This window comes from Lepidochelys kempii, chromosome 11 (genome assembly GCF_965140265.1).
Source record: "Lepidochelys kempii isolate rLepKem1 chromosome 11, rLepKem1.hap2, whole genome shotgun sequence".
In the NCBI taxonomy this organism is placed as follows: Eukaryota; Metazoa; Chordata; order Testudines; family Cheloniidae; genus Lepidochelys; species Lepidochelys kempii.
The window spans coordinates 17,945,375-17,960,533 of NC_133266.1; the positions used below are offsets into that span (position 1 = coordinate 17,945,375).

A 15,159-nucleotide genomic window follows, 5' to 3' on the forward strand; every position below is an offset into this window, starting at 1 on the left:
ATAATTCCTCATCTCCTGTCGCCAGAAGCCATCTGGCTGCTGCCTAATCTGAGAACTCTCCACCTCAAGATGTGGCTTCTTGATGGCTTGTTGGGAAAGAGCCAGCAGATAGACTCTTTTCTACCATTTAGTAATACACCTCTACCCTGATAAAACGTGGCCCTTGGGAGGCAAAAAACTCACCACATTATAGGTGAGACCACTTTATATTGAATTTGCTTTGCTGCCGCGCCCTCCCCCCCCCCACCCCCGTTCGTTGTTCCCTGACTGCCCCCTCCAGAGACCCCCCCCATCCCTAATCACCCCCCAGGACCCCATGCCCTACCCAACCCCCCTGCTCCCTATCCCCTGACTGCTTCGACCCCTATCCACACCCCCTGCCCCCTGACAGGCACTCACCTGCGGCAGGAAGCGGAGCGCCGTGGCTGGGAGCTGGCAGAGTGAAGCGGGCTGGGGCCGGGCTGTTCCGCTTCCGCCATTGCCAGTGAGTGCAGGGGGGATCCCTTCCTCCAAGCCCCCTCCCCCTGAGCGACATGGCTGGGGGCGAGGGAAGTGGAGTGGGCTGCTCCCAGCCCCCTCTAATCCCCTGGGCCACTCTGGGGCTGCGGGGCCCCCAAAAGTGCAAACCCCACCGCTCCTGCCTCCCAGACCCTGGGCGGGGGGTAGGAGCCCCTGACCACCCCCGAGACCCTCTGCCCCTTTTCCAACCCCTCGGCCCAGCCCGGCACCCTTAACACACTGCTCAGAGCAGCGTGTCGGAGCTTTACTGCTTTGTATGCGAACCCGCATTATATCGGGTCGCGTTATATCGGGGTAGAGGTGTATCCAAAATGCCTTCAAAAATGGAAAAGATGTAGTCATTGGTGCAACCTCCAGAAAGTTGTTCCTCACTCCGCCCCTCTTCTGCTAGTTCTGGAGTACCTCTTGCATTTAAAGGAAAAACAGGATTGTCTCAGGGTTCATTAAGGGATTCCACAATAAAGGATTATCACTGTTTGCTCATGCTCCAACTTTAATGTTCATAAAGGGATTGGGAAACATTTTTCCACAGATGAAAGCCCTTGCTCTGGTTTGGGACCTCAGTTTGGTTCTTAGAAATCTCATGAAACGCCCATTTGAGCCAGTGGTGTTCTGCTCATGTTAAACCCCTCTATGTAGTTAGCCTTTGTAGTGGCTATTACATCAGCCTGAAGAGTGGATGAAATTGGGACATTAATGGCAGACCCTCCTTTCACAATATTGTACAAGAACAAGATTTTCTTACGGTCACATCGCAGATTCCTTCCTAAAGTATTGTTTGAGATTCAGACTACTGAATCAGACTACTTATCTACCAATTTTCTTTCCAAAACCACATAATTCCATTTTGAAGACTGCTGTCCACACTCTAGATATCTTGAGGGTGCCTGCTTTCTACCTGGATAGGACTAAATCATTCAGGAAATCTCCAAGACTATTCATTTTGTTTGGAGATAGATCTAAAGGATCTGCTATTTCTACCCAGAGACTGTCAAAATGGATCTCCGGATATATTATTGTTTATTATGTTGTTGCCAGCATTCCACCTCCTCCTGGGATGTCAGCTCATGCTAAGATGTCTCAGTCTACATCTGTGGCCCTCCTTAAAAATGTCCCTGTATCTAAGATCTGCATGATCCTCTGTACATAGCTTCTCCAGACACTACCCTAATCGATGCCTCTAGATCACGTGTGGCAATTAGCAACTCAGTTCGTTTCTTAATTATGGACTAGATTCCGAAGATCCCTCCTTCTTTCAGGGGTTCTGCTTGGAAGCCACCTGAAGTGAAGCACCCATATTCATCCTGTGCAGTAACTGTGTTTTTTTGAGATGCGTGACCCTGTGAGTGTGCCACTACCTGTCCTCCTTCCCCTCTGCTTTGGAGCTTCTTAAGAGACTTGGCAATGGAGAGGGAATTGAGGGTGGTTCACCCGTGCAGCTTTCTATAGTCTCGGTGTGGGACAAAAGGATGACTAGGGCACCTCCATGGGCTGAATGGATGCTACTAATGAAAATTTCTGATCAACGGTATGTGGGGCGCACATGCACCTGAAGTGGAGCACCCATAAGGGGACATGTCTAGAAGAACCACAGTTACTGCACAGGGTGAGTAATCTCCTCTTCTTAAAATGTTAGTCCCTCTCTAGTTGAACTCTTTATTAATGAGGGGTGGGGAAATTCTTACACTCATGGGGGACCTATAACATCTCTATATACACCAAAACAATGGTGGCTAGAGTTATGGGATGTTGCTGGTAAGAAAAGACTTGTACAGAAGGCAAGGTAACAGAAAATGTTTATGAAATGTGTCCGTTTTAGACTATAATGCTCCAATAAATCATTTTAATTTATAAAAACAATGGGTGAAATCCTAACTCCATTGAAATTAATGAAAAAACCCAACTGACTTTAATGGGGCCAGACTTTCACCCAATATTTATAAGGATTATGTGAACCAAAAAGTAAAATTCATATTAACCTCTTACATCTCTCCTCTCTATATCCTTTTGTGATTTTACATGAAAATAATTAAAATGGAGACACCATAGTAAAGTGATTTGTACCATGTTTGGCGTTGGCTCCTCTTTCACTTTGGAAAGTAAACCAGTATGAAAATTTGAGCAACACTTAAGTACAGTTAAACTCTAACAAATGACTGTATGCAGTAATAATTAAGCCAGCATAGACTTCAATGGAAATTGTTCGTCAATATCTTACAGCTCACTTGACAAGTGTAAAGATAGTGTTTTTCTAATTGCCACATCTGCAAGTTGTAATAGGGGTCTGAAAGTCTGAAATTGGGGTACTTCTGGCTCAGACACTATCGTCTTTCACCATCTGTAGCATAAAGCTAAACATCATAAACAGTACTGTTAAGTTCCAGCTTCAGAATTTTTATTACTGGTGATGAATGAGTAAGAAAAGAAAGTCTTCCCCCTATTGCTGTATTGGTTCTGTTGGACTTAAAGTAGTAAGAATTAATATTGTCAATAAAGTAAGCAAATATATCTCTGAATATACATGCAGGGAGCAGATTTGTTAAGTGAGGAGACATGTCCATGGAAGTCACTCTTCTGACGATGACCAGATATTTAAACCCCAATGCTTTATTGCTTCATGTAATAAACATGTCTCTCCTTTTTTTCTTACAGCTCACACGCCAGACAACAGCTTCCTTGGGTTTGTAGTGGAGCAGCATCTGAATTCCAGTGACATTAAACACATTAATGACATCAAAAGGCAGAACCAGTCACTTGTTTATGGCAAAGTAGATAACTTCTGGAAGGTAAGTTGCAATTTTTTTTTTTTACATCTTTGTCAAATTCATTTTGATCAGAGGAAAAATACATATATCTCCAGACTCACAATAAGTTGCCTCGTGAATTTCTAATAAGTCCTTTGTCTGAAAAGAAGCAATAACTTCAAGGGATTTATCTACTGAGCATTTGTGGAGCTTTGTAATAAAAGGGGCATCTGCCTAGCTAACGGGAAGGGAATGGGTCTGAAAAGTCTGCACAATATCTGTCCACTTCACTTTGAGTGTAAAAACGCTACAACTTTCAGTAACATACGTGCTTATGCATGTCGATGAAGCATAGTGAGGCACAATGGAATTTTGAGTGTTGTATAACATTTCCCTTGCTTGGATAAAGGACTTCTTTTATATATAGCCCAGTGAATAAGATACTTGTTTTGTTTTATTTACTGGTAACAAAATTAGTCGGTCTAGTGTTATCAGACTGAATTGAGGGAGATACAGTAACTATTAAAGAGCTGTTGCAGGGATTTGAAGTGATGCAGGGGCTTTTGTAAACCTGGACTGTGTCATAAGCAACTCTTTCAGTGATTTATTCTCCTGCCTGCTGCAGAAAGGTTTTTCTTGTATTTGAGAGCAGCCTGTGCAATGTTCTGATCATAAGGTTATGTGGAACCTGTTCAGGCTCTCACTTTAAAGCTTTGGAAATATCGCTTCTGATACTCCTTTGCAAAAAATCAGCTTTTTGCTTAACTGACCTTGATGGTTGTACAGCTATCGTATCTGGATAAGGGAGCGTCAATGTTTAGCTTGTCATTGACAGCTAGTTCTGCTTCACAAAAGGAAGCAGTTGCCTCTGTGCATTTGTAACCCGCTGCTGAGAATGTGACAGGTCCCAGAGTGTGGCGATCTGCAGAAGATATGAGTCCGCTACAGCTACTAGCTCCAGACCTTTGGCTCTTTAGCTTACGATGTAGTAGCTCATGCTTTTAGGTTTAGATGTTCCCTTTCAATTCCCGCTATGTTGGCCAGGCTCTCAGCCATCATGCAAGTGGAAGCTTGTCTGAGATTCAAACTGCTGTTGGCCTCAGAGACTCAGGATGAGCTTCCTATGAGTAGAGGAAGTACATAACCTGTGGGTGTGGGTGTGAAAAGTCTTCCTTTGTGCCTGATCCACAAAGGATATGTATTGTCACAGCCTTCAGATCCAGAGTCTTGTCTCTTTAGATGGCGCTGTAACAGCTCGTGCTTTTGTCTCTGGAGGTCCCAGGCCAATCCCTGGTGTGTTGTCACAGTGGCAGCCATCACACATTAACATGTATGGGGCCTAGTGCCTCTAGCACAGGGGTGGGCAAACTATGGCCCGGGGGCAGCATCCAGCCCTTTAGACGTTTTAATCCGGCGCTCAAACTCCTGCTGGGGAGCAGGGTCCAGTGCTTGCACCGCTCCGGCGCTCCAGCCAGGGAGGGGGGTCAGGGGCTTGCCCCGCTCTGCGCATGCCATGGCTTTGAGTGGCTCCCAGAAGCAGCGGCATATCCCACCTCTGGCTCCTATGCACAGAGGCAGCCAAGGGGCTCTGCCCCAAGTGCAACGCCTGCAACTCCTATTGGCCGGGAACCATGGCCAATGGGAGCTGCAGGGGCAGTGCCTGCGGACAGGGCAGGGAACAGAGCCGCCTGGCCACACCTCTGCGTAGGAGCCGGAGGGGGGACATGCCGCTGCTCCTGGAGGTAAGTGGCACTCAGAGCCTGACCCCCATCCATGCCCCAACCCTCTGCCCCAGTCCTGATCCCCCTCCCACCTTCCGAACCCCTTGGTCCCAGCCCGGAGCACCCTGCACCTTCAACCCCTCATCCCCAGCCCCACCCCAGCATCCTCACCCAAGCTGGAGCCCTCACACACCTATCCCCACACCCCAACCCCCAATTTCATGAGCATTCATGGCCCGCCATACAATTTCCATAGCTGGATGTGACCCTCAGGCCAAAAAGTTTGCCCACCCCTGCTCTAGCAGCAAACTGAGGAACAGTATAACTACCAGAGGCCCGTTCATGTTAAGGTGATGTCATTGGTTTCAGCTACATAAAGGAATACACACACCCTAATCACCTTAATTCCTTTGCTTCTACTGCTGTTGAGAGTGAAACAAAGTATCCAGTTCTCTTTTAAACCCTGTTATAGTCCTAGCCTTCACAACCTCCTCAGGCAAGGAGTTCCACAGGTTGACTGTGCACTGAGTGAAGAAGAACTTCCTTTTATTTGTTTTAAACCTGCTACCCATTAATTTCATTTGGTGGCCCCTAGTTCTTATATTATGGGAACAAGTAAATAAATTTTCCTTATTCACTTTTTCCACGCAACTCATGATTTTATATACCTCTATCATATCCCCCCTTAGTCTCCTCTTTTCCAAGCTGAGAAGTCCTAGCCTCTTTAATCTCTCCTCATATGAGACCCGTTCCAAACCCCTATTCATTTTAGTTGCCCTTTTCTGAACCTTTTCTAATGCCAGTATATCTTTTTTGAGATGAGGGGACCACATCTGTACACAGTATTCAAGATGTGGGCATACCATGATTTATATAAGGTCAATAAGATATTCTCCGTCTTATTCTCTATCCCTTTTTTAATGATTCCTGACATCCCGTTTGCTTTTTTGACTGTCGCTTTACACTGCGTGGACGTCTTCAGAGAACTATCCACGATTACTCCAAGATCTTTCTCCTGATTGATTGTAGCTAAATTAGCCCCCATTGTATTGTATGTATAGTTGGGGTTATTTTTTCCAATGTGCATTACTTTACATTTATCCACATTTAATTTCATTTGCCATATTGTTGCCCAATCACTTAGTTTTGTGAGATCTTTTTGAAGTTCTTCACAGTCTGCTTTGGTCTTAACTATCTTGAGCAGTTTAGTATCATCTGCAAACTTTGTCACCTCACTGTTTACCCCTTTCTCCAGATCATTTATGAATAAGTTGAATAGGATTGTCCCTAGGACTGACCCTTGAGGAACACCACTAGTTACCCCTCTCCATTCTGAAAATTTACCATTTATTCCTACCTTTTGTTCCCTGTCTTTTAACCAGTTCTCAATCCATGAAAGGATCTTCCCTCTTATCCCATGACAACTTAATTTACATAAGAGCCTTTGGTGAGGGGCCTTGTCAAAGGCTTTCTGGAAAACTAGGTACACTATGTCCACTGGATCCCCCTTGTCCACGTTTGTTGACCCCCTCAAAGAACTCTAATAGATTAATAAGACATGATCTCCCTTTACAGAAACCATGTTGACTTTTGCGCAAAAGTTTATGTTCTTCTATGTGTCTGACAATTTTATTCTTTACTATTGTTTCAACTAATTTGCCTGGCAATTACAGACATTAGACTTACCAGTCTGTAATTGCCAGGATCACCTCTATAGCCCTTCTTAAATATTGGTGTTACATTAGCTATCTTCTAGTCACTGGGTTCAGTTGCTGATTTAAAGGACAGGTTACAATCCATAGTTATAAGTTCCGCAGTTTCACATTTGAGTTCTTTCAGAACTCTTGGGTGAATGCCATCTGGTCCTGGTGACTTGTTACTGTTAAGTTTCTCAATTAATTCCAAAACCACTTCTAGTGACACTTCAATCTGTGACAATTCCTCAGATTTGTCACCTACAAAGGTGGCTCAGGTTTGGGAATTTCCCTAACATCCTCAGCCATGAAGACTGAAGCAAAGAATTCATTTAGTTTCTCTGCGATGACTTTATCGTCTTTAAGTGCTCCTTTTGTATCTCGGTCGTCCAGGGGCCCCACTGGTTGTTTAGCAGGCTTCCTGCTTCTGATGTACTTAAAAAACATTTTGTTGTTTATTTTTTGAGTTTTTGCCTTTGGAATGGATGATTGATTGACTCCCCTTTTCATCTGAAACGTCCACTGATGATCCTTGGAGAGAGAAGTTTTGAGGAAATGAGAATTAATCCAAACTGGCCTAGGAAGCTATGATGTCCAAACGTACTAAATGATTTAATAGCGTTTCTGATCATGCTTCCCATGAGAATAGGTGTGCTATGTTAAGCTCATTTAAGAGGGCAGCACTGCAGAAGAAAAGATACTTACACAGATTGATAAACACCCTGTTGCCCACTTGCCAACTATCCACTTTAGTTGTCTATAACAGGATCTTTGGGGCGTGGGAAGGGCAAAGTCTCTGTTCATTAGCTGACGTATTGAGAACCATGTGGATATTAGTCAGCAATACATTTGTGGTTGTGATCCCTCCAAATTTGTTCATCCAAATCTAATCCTCCTGAAATCCTCACTTATAAAAGTAATTCTTGTTGGCTGTAATGGTACATACTTTGGTGATTTTTCTGTTTGGTTCATGACTGAAGAAAGATTTCATTCATTTTCTTTTTTTTTTTTTCCTTCTCCTTTTGCATAATGAAGGTTTTTCCCCAAAACACATTTCAGCAGAACAGAAATCCATTAGTTTTGAGTCTGTTCTGGCTTAGGCTTTTGCGATTACAGTTCCTGATCTGATTATCAGTACCGGAAGCATAATACAGTCTCTCAAGAATAGTTGGATCTAATAATCATCTATACTTCCTGACCTGATTAGTTGTGCAAGTCAACAGAACAGCCTGTCAAGTGTAGTCAGATCTAATAAACAAGGTTGTTGCTCAATTACTTGGATTTTTATGCATACGTATTTTTTCAGTTCTTTAATCTGTCTGCCCTACTCCGGCAATGTGGATTAATAATTATAAGGCCAGAAGGGACCATTGTGATCATCTAGTCTGATCTCCTGTATAACACAGGCCATAGGACTAGAACATAGCTTTTAGAAAAACATCCTATCTTAATTTGAAAATTTCCAGTGATGTAGAGTCCATGACAATTCTTGGTAAGTTGTTCCAATTGTTAATTATACTGTTGTTAAATGTGTGCCTTATTTCTAGTCTGAATTTGTCTAGCTTCATCTTCCAGCAATTGGCTCTAGGTATATAGTTGTCTGCTAGATAGAAGAGCACTCCATTATCAAATTTCTGTTCCCCACATGAGTACTTACACATGGTGGAAAAAGTCACCCTTTAACCTTCTCTGTATTATAAACAGATTGAGCTTGGAGACATTCACTGTAAAGTGTTTTTGTTTTCCAGTCCTTTAATCATTCTTTTGGCTCTTCTCTGAACCCTCTCCAATTTTGCAACATCCTTCTTGCATTGTAAACACCAGAACTGGACATAGTGTTCCAATAGGATGGTCACACCACTGCCAAATATAGAGGTACTATAACCTCCCTACTTTTACTTGATATTCCCTAGTTTATGTATCCAAGGATTGCATTAGGGCTTTTGGTCACAGCATTGCATTGGGAGCTCATGTGAAGCTCTTTATCCACCTAAACCCCCAAGTCTTTTTCAGAGTTGCTACTTACCAAGATAGCATCTCCAGCATCCTGTAAGTATGACCTACATTCTTGGGGGTCCTAGGTGTATGCAGTACATTTGGTTGTATTAAAACATGTTGTTTGCTTGTTAACATATATTTGTTCCCTGGCATGCAGACTGCCCTGTGTACACACATATATAAAGTACACCCCCTACAGACAGGTTTGACTTCAGGGAGTGGGGAGGGAAGTGTATTTGGGTGATGAAATCCATTCTGACCAACAAGGTTCCTGGGTTGAGCTTTTATCTGTGCAGTTGGCTGAGTTTGTGGTTGCTTTACCTATTTAGTGGCTTTATCATTATGAGTAGAGTTGAACTGAAGTAATCTATTTATGCTATTTTCTTTATATTTTGTATCAGAACAGATCACTTAACCAAAATTATGTAAATCCAGCCTAGTGCATATGTGTGTCCTGCTTCTGATCAGCAACTGTAATGGTTAAAGCAGTGGTTCTCGAGCTATTTATCATTGTGGGCCACATTTACAGCTCTGTGTTACGTGAGCCGCATCCATACAATATATATACTATCTGTGTGGCCCTGATGATGTCACATGGGCTGCAGCCGTGTGCTGCTTGGGCCACAGGTGGCCCATGGGTTGAGAACCACTGGGTTTAGAGCATCACACAGGAAGCTGGAAGACCTAGATTTTAGGACTGGTTGTGCCATTAACTTGGTTTATGACCTTGAGCAAATCACTTAACTTCTGTGTCTGTTTTCTTATCTATTAAATGGGGCTGTAGTATCTCAATTGCTATATAGGAGCTTATATTCATGCTTATAAAGCACTTAGATCTGTAAAGCTTTGTATATTGTAACCTTTTACTGCTTGGTACTCCTGTTTGGTTCTACAGTGCCAATAGCACAGCTGGATTCTGTTGCTGCTTGTGTATTATTAACATAATTCTTTGCCAAATTCCAATCAGTTTATACCTATTGAAAGGAATCGGGTTGCACTGGTATCAGTGGGGACATAATTTTGCCTGAAGAACCTTCATTGCTGAGGATGATACACAAGAAAGAGAGATCCATTTTGACTTCCAAGCTGAGTTTGCAGGATTGGCAGTTAGAAGCAACTTCAGTTTACTTGTAAACTAAACTGATTTGAACTGAAGTAATTGAGACAATAAATATTGGACAGCACACTGCCATTTCAGAGTGCCTTCAGAACAGAACTACAAATTAAAGTAGAATGCTGGTACATGGGGTTGTGGAGCTCGTATAATTCCCATACCCCCAGGTGACACAGGGCCAAAAAGTCTTAAGCAACTTGAAGGCTAATTCAATCTTTACAGACATAGTAGTAGATAATGACTGTGTTTTTTGTGTGTTTACATATATATTGTTAGAGGGTAACAATGTAACCAGTTCCTGTCTATCACTGTATTCTGTTAATTCAGAGATCAAGAGAAGATGTTAACATTTAAATGAACTGTAAATATAGTGATATCACTGCCTTGATTTCTCTTTGAAGTATATAGCATATCACCTGCAAATGGTGGGAGACAGACAATTACCTTATGTTAATCTATGTAGCTAATTACCAGTAATGCTTAGGAAATAGAAGGTTACTTCAAAAGCCTATTTTTCCCCCAAGCACTGGTGCTGTCAAGTGGCTACAAAAATCTCTATTAAAAACTCTTGGGACCTGATCCTTTCATCTCAGATCTTCTTAAACTTTATTTGGGGGAAGTTTGAGTCGTAAGACTGAAATCTCCAGTCCCATCTGGACCACCCTGATATTGAATATTTGGACATTGGACTATAAGATGATGAACTGATTCTGAAAAGGACTCTTTGCAATTCTAAAGCTTACCATCTCTACTATTACACTGACCTGAGGACTCTGTTCATGTCTGTATGTATAATGATCTTTTAACCAATACTCTTTTTTCTTTTTTAATATATTTTAGTTAATAAGAATTGGCTGTAAAGTGTCGTTGGGTAAGATCTGAAGTATTCATTAACTTGGTGGGTAATGTGTCTGATCCTTTGGCACTCATAGAACTTTTTATGTGATTAACAAGATTTTCAATAATCTTCATCATATTTGATTTGACTGTTTGGGAGGGAACCCAAGGCTGGGTTGCTTTAAGGGAACTGTGTTTTTGGCTTCTGGGTAACCAGTAAGGTATTATAGAAGCTGCTTTGTTGCGAGCTTGATGGATCTAAGTATCAGAATAACCACCAGCTTTGCGGATTGTCTGCCCCATTCTTTGCAGTTTGCCCTAACTGAGCAACCTCAGCGTGCCCCCACCCCAGACCCCAGTTACACCCCATCATAGCTACAACGGTGTGAGCCAGGTGGCATTTACAAACAGAGAAACAGGGGTCTGGATATGTTAAGTAACTTGCCGAAGGCCACAAGACCTGGGTTCTGTTACAGGCTCACATTCATATTCCCCTTTAACATTCTAGACTGTACTTCAGACCCTTTTATTTCCCAGTGCAGTAATAGTTCAGTTTTTCTAATTCTCTGAAGGCAATCCCTGTATATCAGTTGTGGAGTGCAACAGTTGGCAAGACGGACACACATGTTCTTAGCTTGTGTTGCGGTCAACTGTATGAAAGGATGCTAAGGGAGCCTAAAATTTGGTGTGGAAACATGAGGGAAACATAGCCGGGGTGACCCTCAAGTGACTTTCTGTCTGGAGTTGAGGGCAGTATAAATGACTGAAGAGAGACCGCTGTGTGAACAGGAGGACTGTGTAGAATGTGAGTGAAACCCGTAGCACTTCTTCCTCATCTAAATTAAACAGAATTGGCTTTAATCACAGAATACTACAGCTATAAAGAACTGCTTTGAGGCTTTCCAGGTGCCTTCCGAACTCCGATATGGGTATCAGGCTGTTGTCTTCCACTGCCAATGCAGTTTTGCTATTTGTCTCATGCCACTCACAACCTCATCTCTAATCCAAGAAAGAAAAAATATGCAATGCATTTTAAATAATCTGTTATACATTTTGTAGTTTCCAGACTGCTGCGGGGCGGGCGGGCGGGAAGAGGCAGAATTTTTTGTGGTCTGTTTTGGAAAATATCTGAGTTTTAGTGGATCATGAGTTGAATACGAGTCAGCAGTGTGATGCAGCTGCAAAAAACGCTAATATCATTCTGCAGTGTATTAACTGGAAGGTCATATGTTTAATCGTAGGAGGTAATCCTCCCACTCCACTTAGCACCAGTGAGGCCTCAGCTGAAATACTGTATTTTTTGGGCACCACACTTTAAGAAAGGTGTGAACAAATTAGAGTCCAGAGGAGAGCAACAAAAATGATGATAGGTTTAGAAAACCTGACCTTTGAGGAAAGGTTAAAAAAACTCTGCATGTTTATTATTGAGAAAAGAGGACTGAGGCAGGACCTGATGATAATAGTCTTCAAATATGTTAAGGGCTCTTATAAAGAGGACAATGTTCTCCACGGTCCATGGAATATAGGACAAGAAGTAATGGGCTTAATCTGTAGCAAGGAAGATTTAGGTTAGGTATTAGGAAAAACTTTCCAACTCTAAGGGGTAGCTAATCTCTGGAATAGGCTTCCAAGGGAGGATGTAGAATCACCATCATTGAAGGTTTTTAATAACAGGTTCGGCAAACATCTGTCAGGGATGGTCTAATTTTACTTGGTCCTGCCTCATCGCAGGAGGCTGGATTTAACTTTGTGGGACTCCTTCCAGCCCTACATTTCTATGAATCTTTGAGGAAATCACTCCAGGAAAATTACAATGTAATATATCAACCACAATTCGCATAAAAAATACTTTTAAGTATTCAGAAGCAACATAATTACAGCCAGTTATGAACACCCAGTGTCTTTTAACAAGATGAGTATTCTTTATAAATTGTTATTGTTCATATAATTTTTTGTGGAAGATTTGGGATTATTACATATTTAATTTCCTTTTTAGTATATTTCAAAAAACTGAGCTAGTAGTATTCTCACTGAACAGTATCCCTCCCTTAAATAGTATGTAAAGGTGTCGTCGTCACCCCCTCCCACCCATGGGTTCTCTGTGGGTACTGATTGGAAGAAAAGTCCGAATTTTTTTTAGTAAAGGTCAGCCTTCCAAGCTAGCATTTCCATGGTTATTAGAGATTGCTGCTGACCATGGGTCTTATTATGTCAGACTTGCCATTCCCCTCCTTTTACATTGTTCTTACACTTTGTATTTATAGATTACTTTCATTGTACTTATCAGTTTTTGAAGCCAGAAGATGTAGGGAGAAAATCTCCTTTCAACTCCCTACACATGCAGATGACATCCTTGCTTATCATCCACTTTCCCTCCAAAATTGCAGAAGAGCTATTGCCTAATTAATCAATTGAAATTTATGTCAGTACTATCAGAAAGCAGCTCAAATCCTGTCTTCCTATGCAACTATGGCTTGTCTTGAGGGAGGCAGCCATTTTAATTCAGTCACACTTCCCCAGACAGGCCTACTTGCTTACATTGAATATATATGGAGAGAAACAGACTAGCAAAGCAAGTAAACAAAAGCCATACATATGGCTGTGCATTTGTAAATCATCTTGCAGACATCAAATTATAAATGAATAGTTAGAGATGTTTTTATAAAAAATGTTTATTTTTATTAAACTAGTCTTCCCTAAAAAAATTATCATTTTTTTTTTAAATTTAGCATTAGCATGGCTGAACTATCAAACTTTCTGCTTATTTCTCCCTTTTCTTTCCACAGGACTATGTACCAGTACAGTGAATTAATGCTGTCCTATAATATTGAGCAAGACTATTAGCTAACAGGATTTAACTTGCACAAGCACCCCACATCCCAACTATCTCTTCCCCTGCACTCATTTCCTCCAACCCACTCTTTCACTGTGCTCCTACTGACTCGCTCAACTTTGTTAACTCTTTTATCTTTCAATTCTTCCCTCTTTCTTTTTAAGAGCTTTACTTCTCCTCTCTGACCAGTTCTTATGCTGTCAGCCCCTTTTAGCTCCTCTTTACCTTCAATTCTCTTAATCCTTTTTTCCAGCACCTACTCTTTTATCTGTCTACCATCGTGTCTAGGCCAAGACCCCACTGGCATTCAACCCATCTCTTCTCTTGCTCCATTTCTACCATCTTCTCATCTCTGCTGTTATGACTCTGAAGTCTACTCTTTAACACTTTGCCCTTAATTTTTCCATTTATATCCCCCCGTAATGCTGCTTGTCTCCTGTCATCCTTTTGTTCCATCTATTTGTCTCCCTCACCTTTATATGTAGCCCTTTCTGCTCTGATTGATTTCCCTCTCTTCTCCTATTTTAACTAAGCCGTGCTGCTGAATGATTTTCAATTAACGTCCTACCTCCCTTCTTCCCCTTGTCTCTCAAATCCTAGCGCATGCTCTAATTGCCTTGACTTCCTCTCCTCCATCTCTCTCCTTGTTCCCATCGAATCTGGTTTACGCTCACTCTCTCCTGCCTTCACAAACCGTCCTTACCTAAGGTCACTTGTGACCTTCTCTTAGCTAAATTAAAAAGGCTTTTCTGTTCTCATTCTTTGAAAGGGCTGATCTATCTCCTCCTCTGTTTTCTCTCTAAACTTGATTTCCCTGACGTTATGCACTCTTGGTTCTCTTACTTTTACTCCTGAGGGCATTCTGTGCCAAAAAGTTAAAAATTCTGCACACAATATTTTAAAATTCCGCAAGTTTTGTTTGTCAAATAAATGTGGAGGCTCCAGCATGGCATTGGGGAGCACAGGACACAGGCTGCACAGAGGTGGGAGATCACTGTGCAGCTCCCCTCCTCCCCTCCCCCCAGTGCACAGACTCAGCGATGAGGCTGCGCACAACCCTGACACAGCGCAAGGACTGGGCCTGCCCCTCAGTGCCAGGTGCTCCAGGTGTGGGCAGGCAGGCTCAGCAAGGCAGGATCCAAGTGTGGAGGGGCTTAGTGTGGGGGGATCCAAGTGTGCGTTGAGAGGGTTCTGTATGGGGCAATCTGGGTGCAGGCGACTCAGTGGGGGATCCGGGTGCGGAGGAAATCTAGAATATGGGCTTCTTGGAGGGTTCTGGGTGCAACAGTAATGGGACTCTGCAGGGGGGTCCAGCTGAAGGTGGTTTTGGGCTGGGTGTGGGGGGATAGAGCTCAGAAGGGGAATGTGGGGGGCTCAGTGGCAGGGGGTCCAGATGCTGGGGGAGTGGGACTCAGAGGGGTGAGACTTGGCAGGAGGGTGTGGGTATGAGGGGGTGTCAAGTTTCCTTCCCCACTCTGAACTCTAGGGTACAGAGGTGGGGACCTGCATGAAAACCCCCTAAGCTTATTTTTACCAGCTTAGGTTAAAACTTCCCCAAGGTAAAAACTACTTTCCTTTTTCCCTTCGATTTTATTGCTGCCACCACCAAGCGTCTAACAGATATATAACCCGGAAAGAGCCTGCTTGGAAATGTCTTTCCCCCAAAAAATCCTCCCCAAACCCTACACCCCCTTTCCTG

General features: G+C 42.7%; 1 protein-coding gene across 7 annotated transcripts in view; it reads left to right on the forward strand.

Annotated features, from left to right (window-relative positions):
* Window positions 1-15,159, forward strand: part of MGAT5 (alpha-1,6-mannosylglycoprotein 6-beta-N-acetylglucosaminyltransferase) — a 235,733-nt gene that overhangs the window by 166,829 nt on the left and 53,745 nt on the right. For all 7 annotated transcript variants that reach the window (XM_073305297.1, XM_073305301.1, XM_073305300.1 and 4 more), the window contains one exon: window positions 3,172-3,305. In XM_073305297.1, the coding sequence (XP_073161398.1) occupies window positions 3,172-3,305 (134 nt within the window). The remainder of the gene's footprint in view (window positions 1-3,171; window positions 3,306-15,159) is intronic.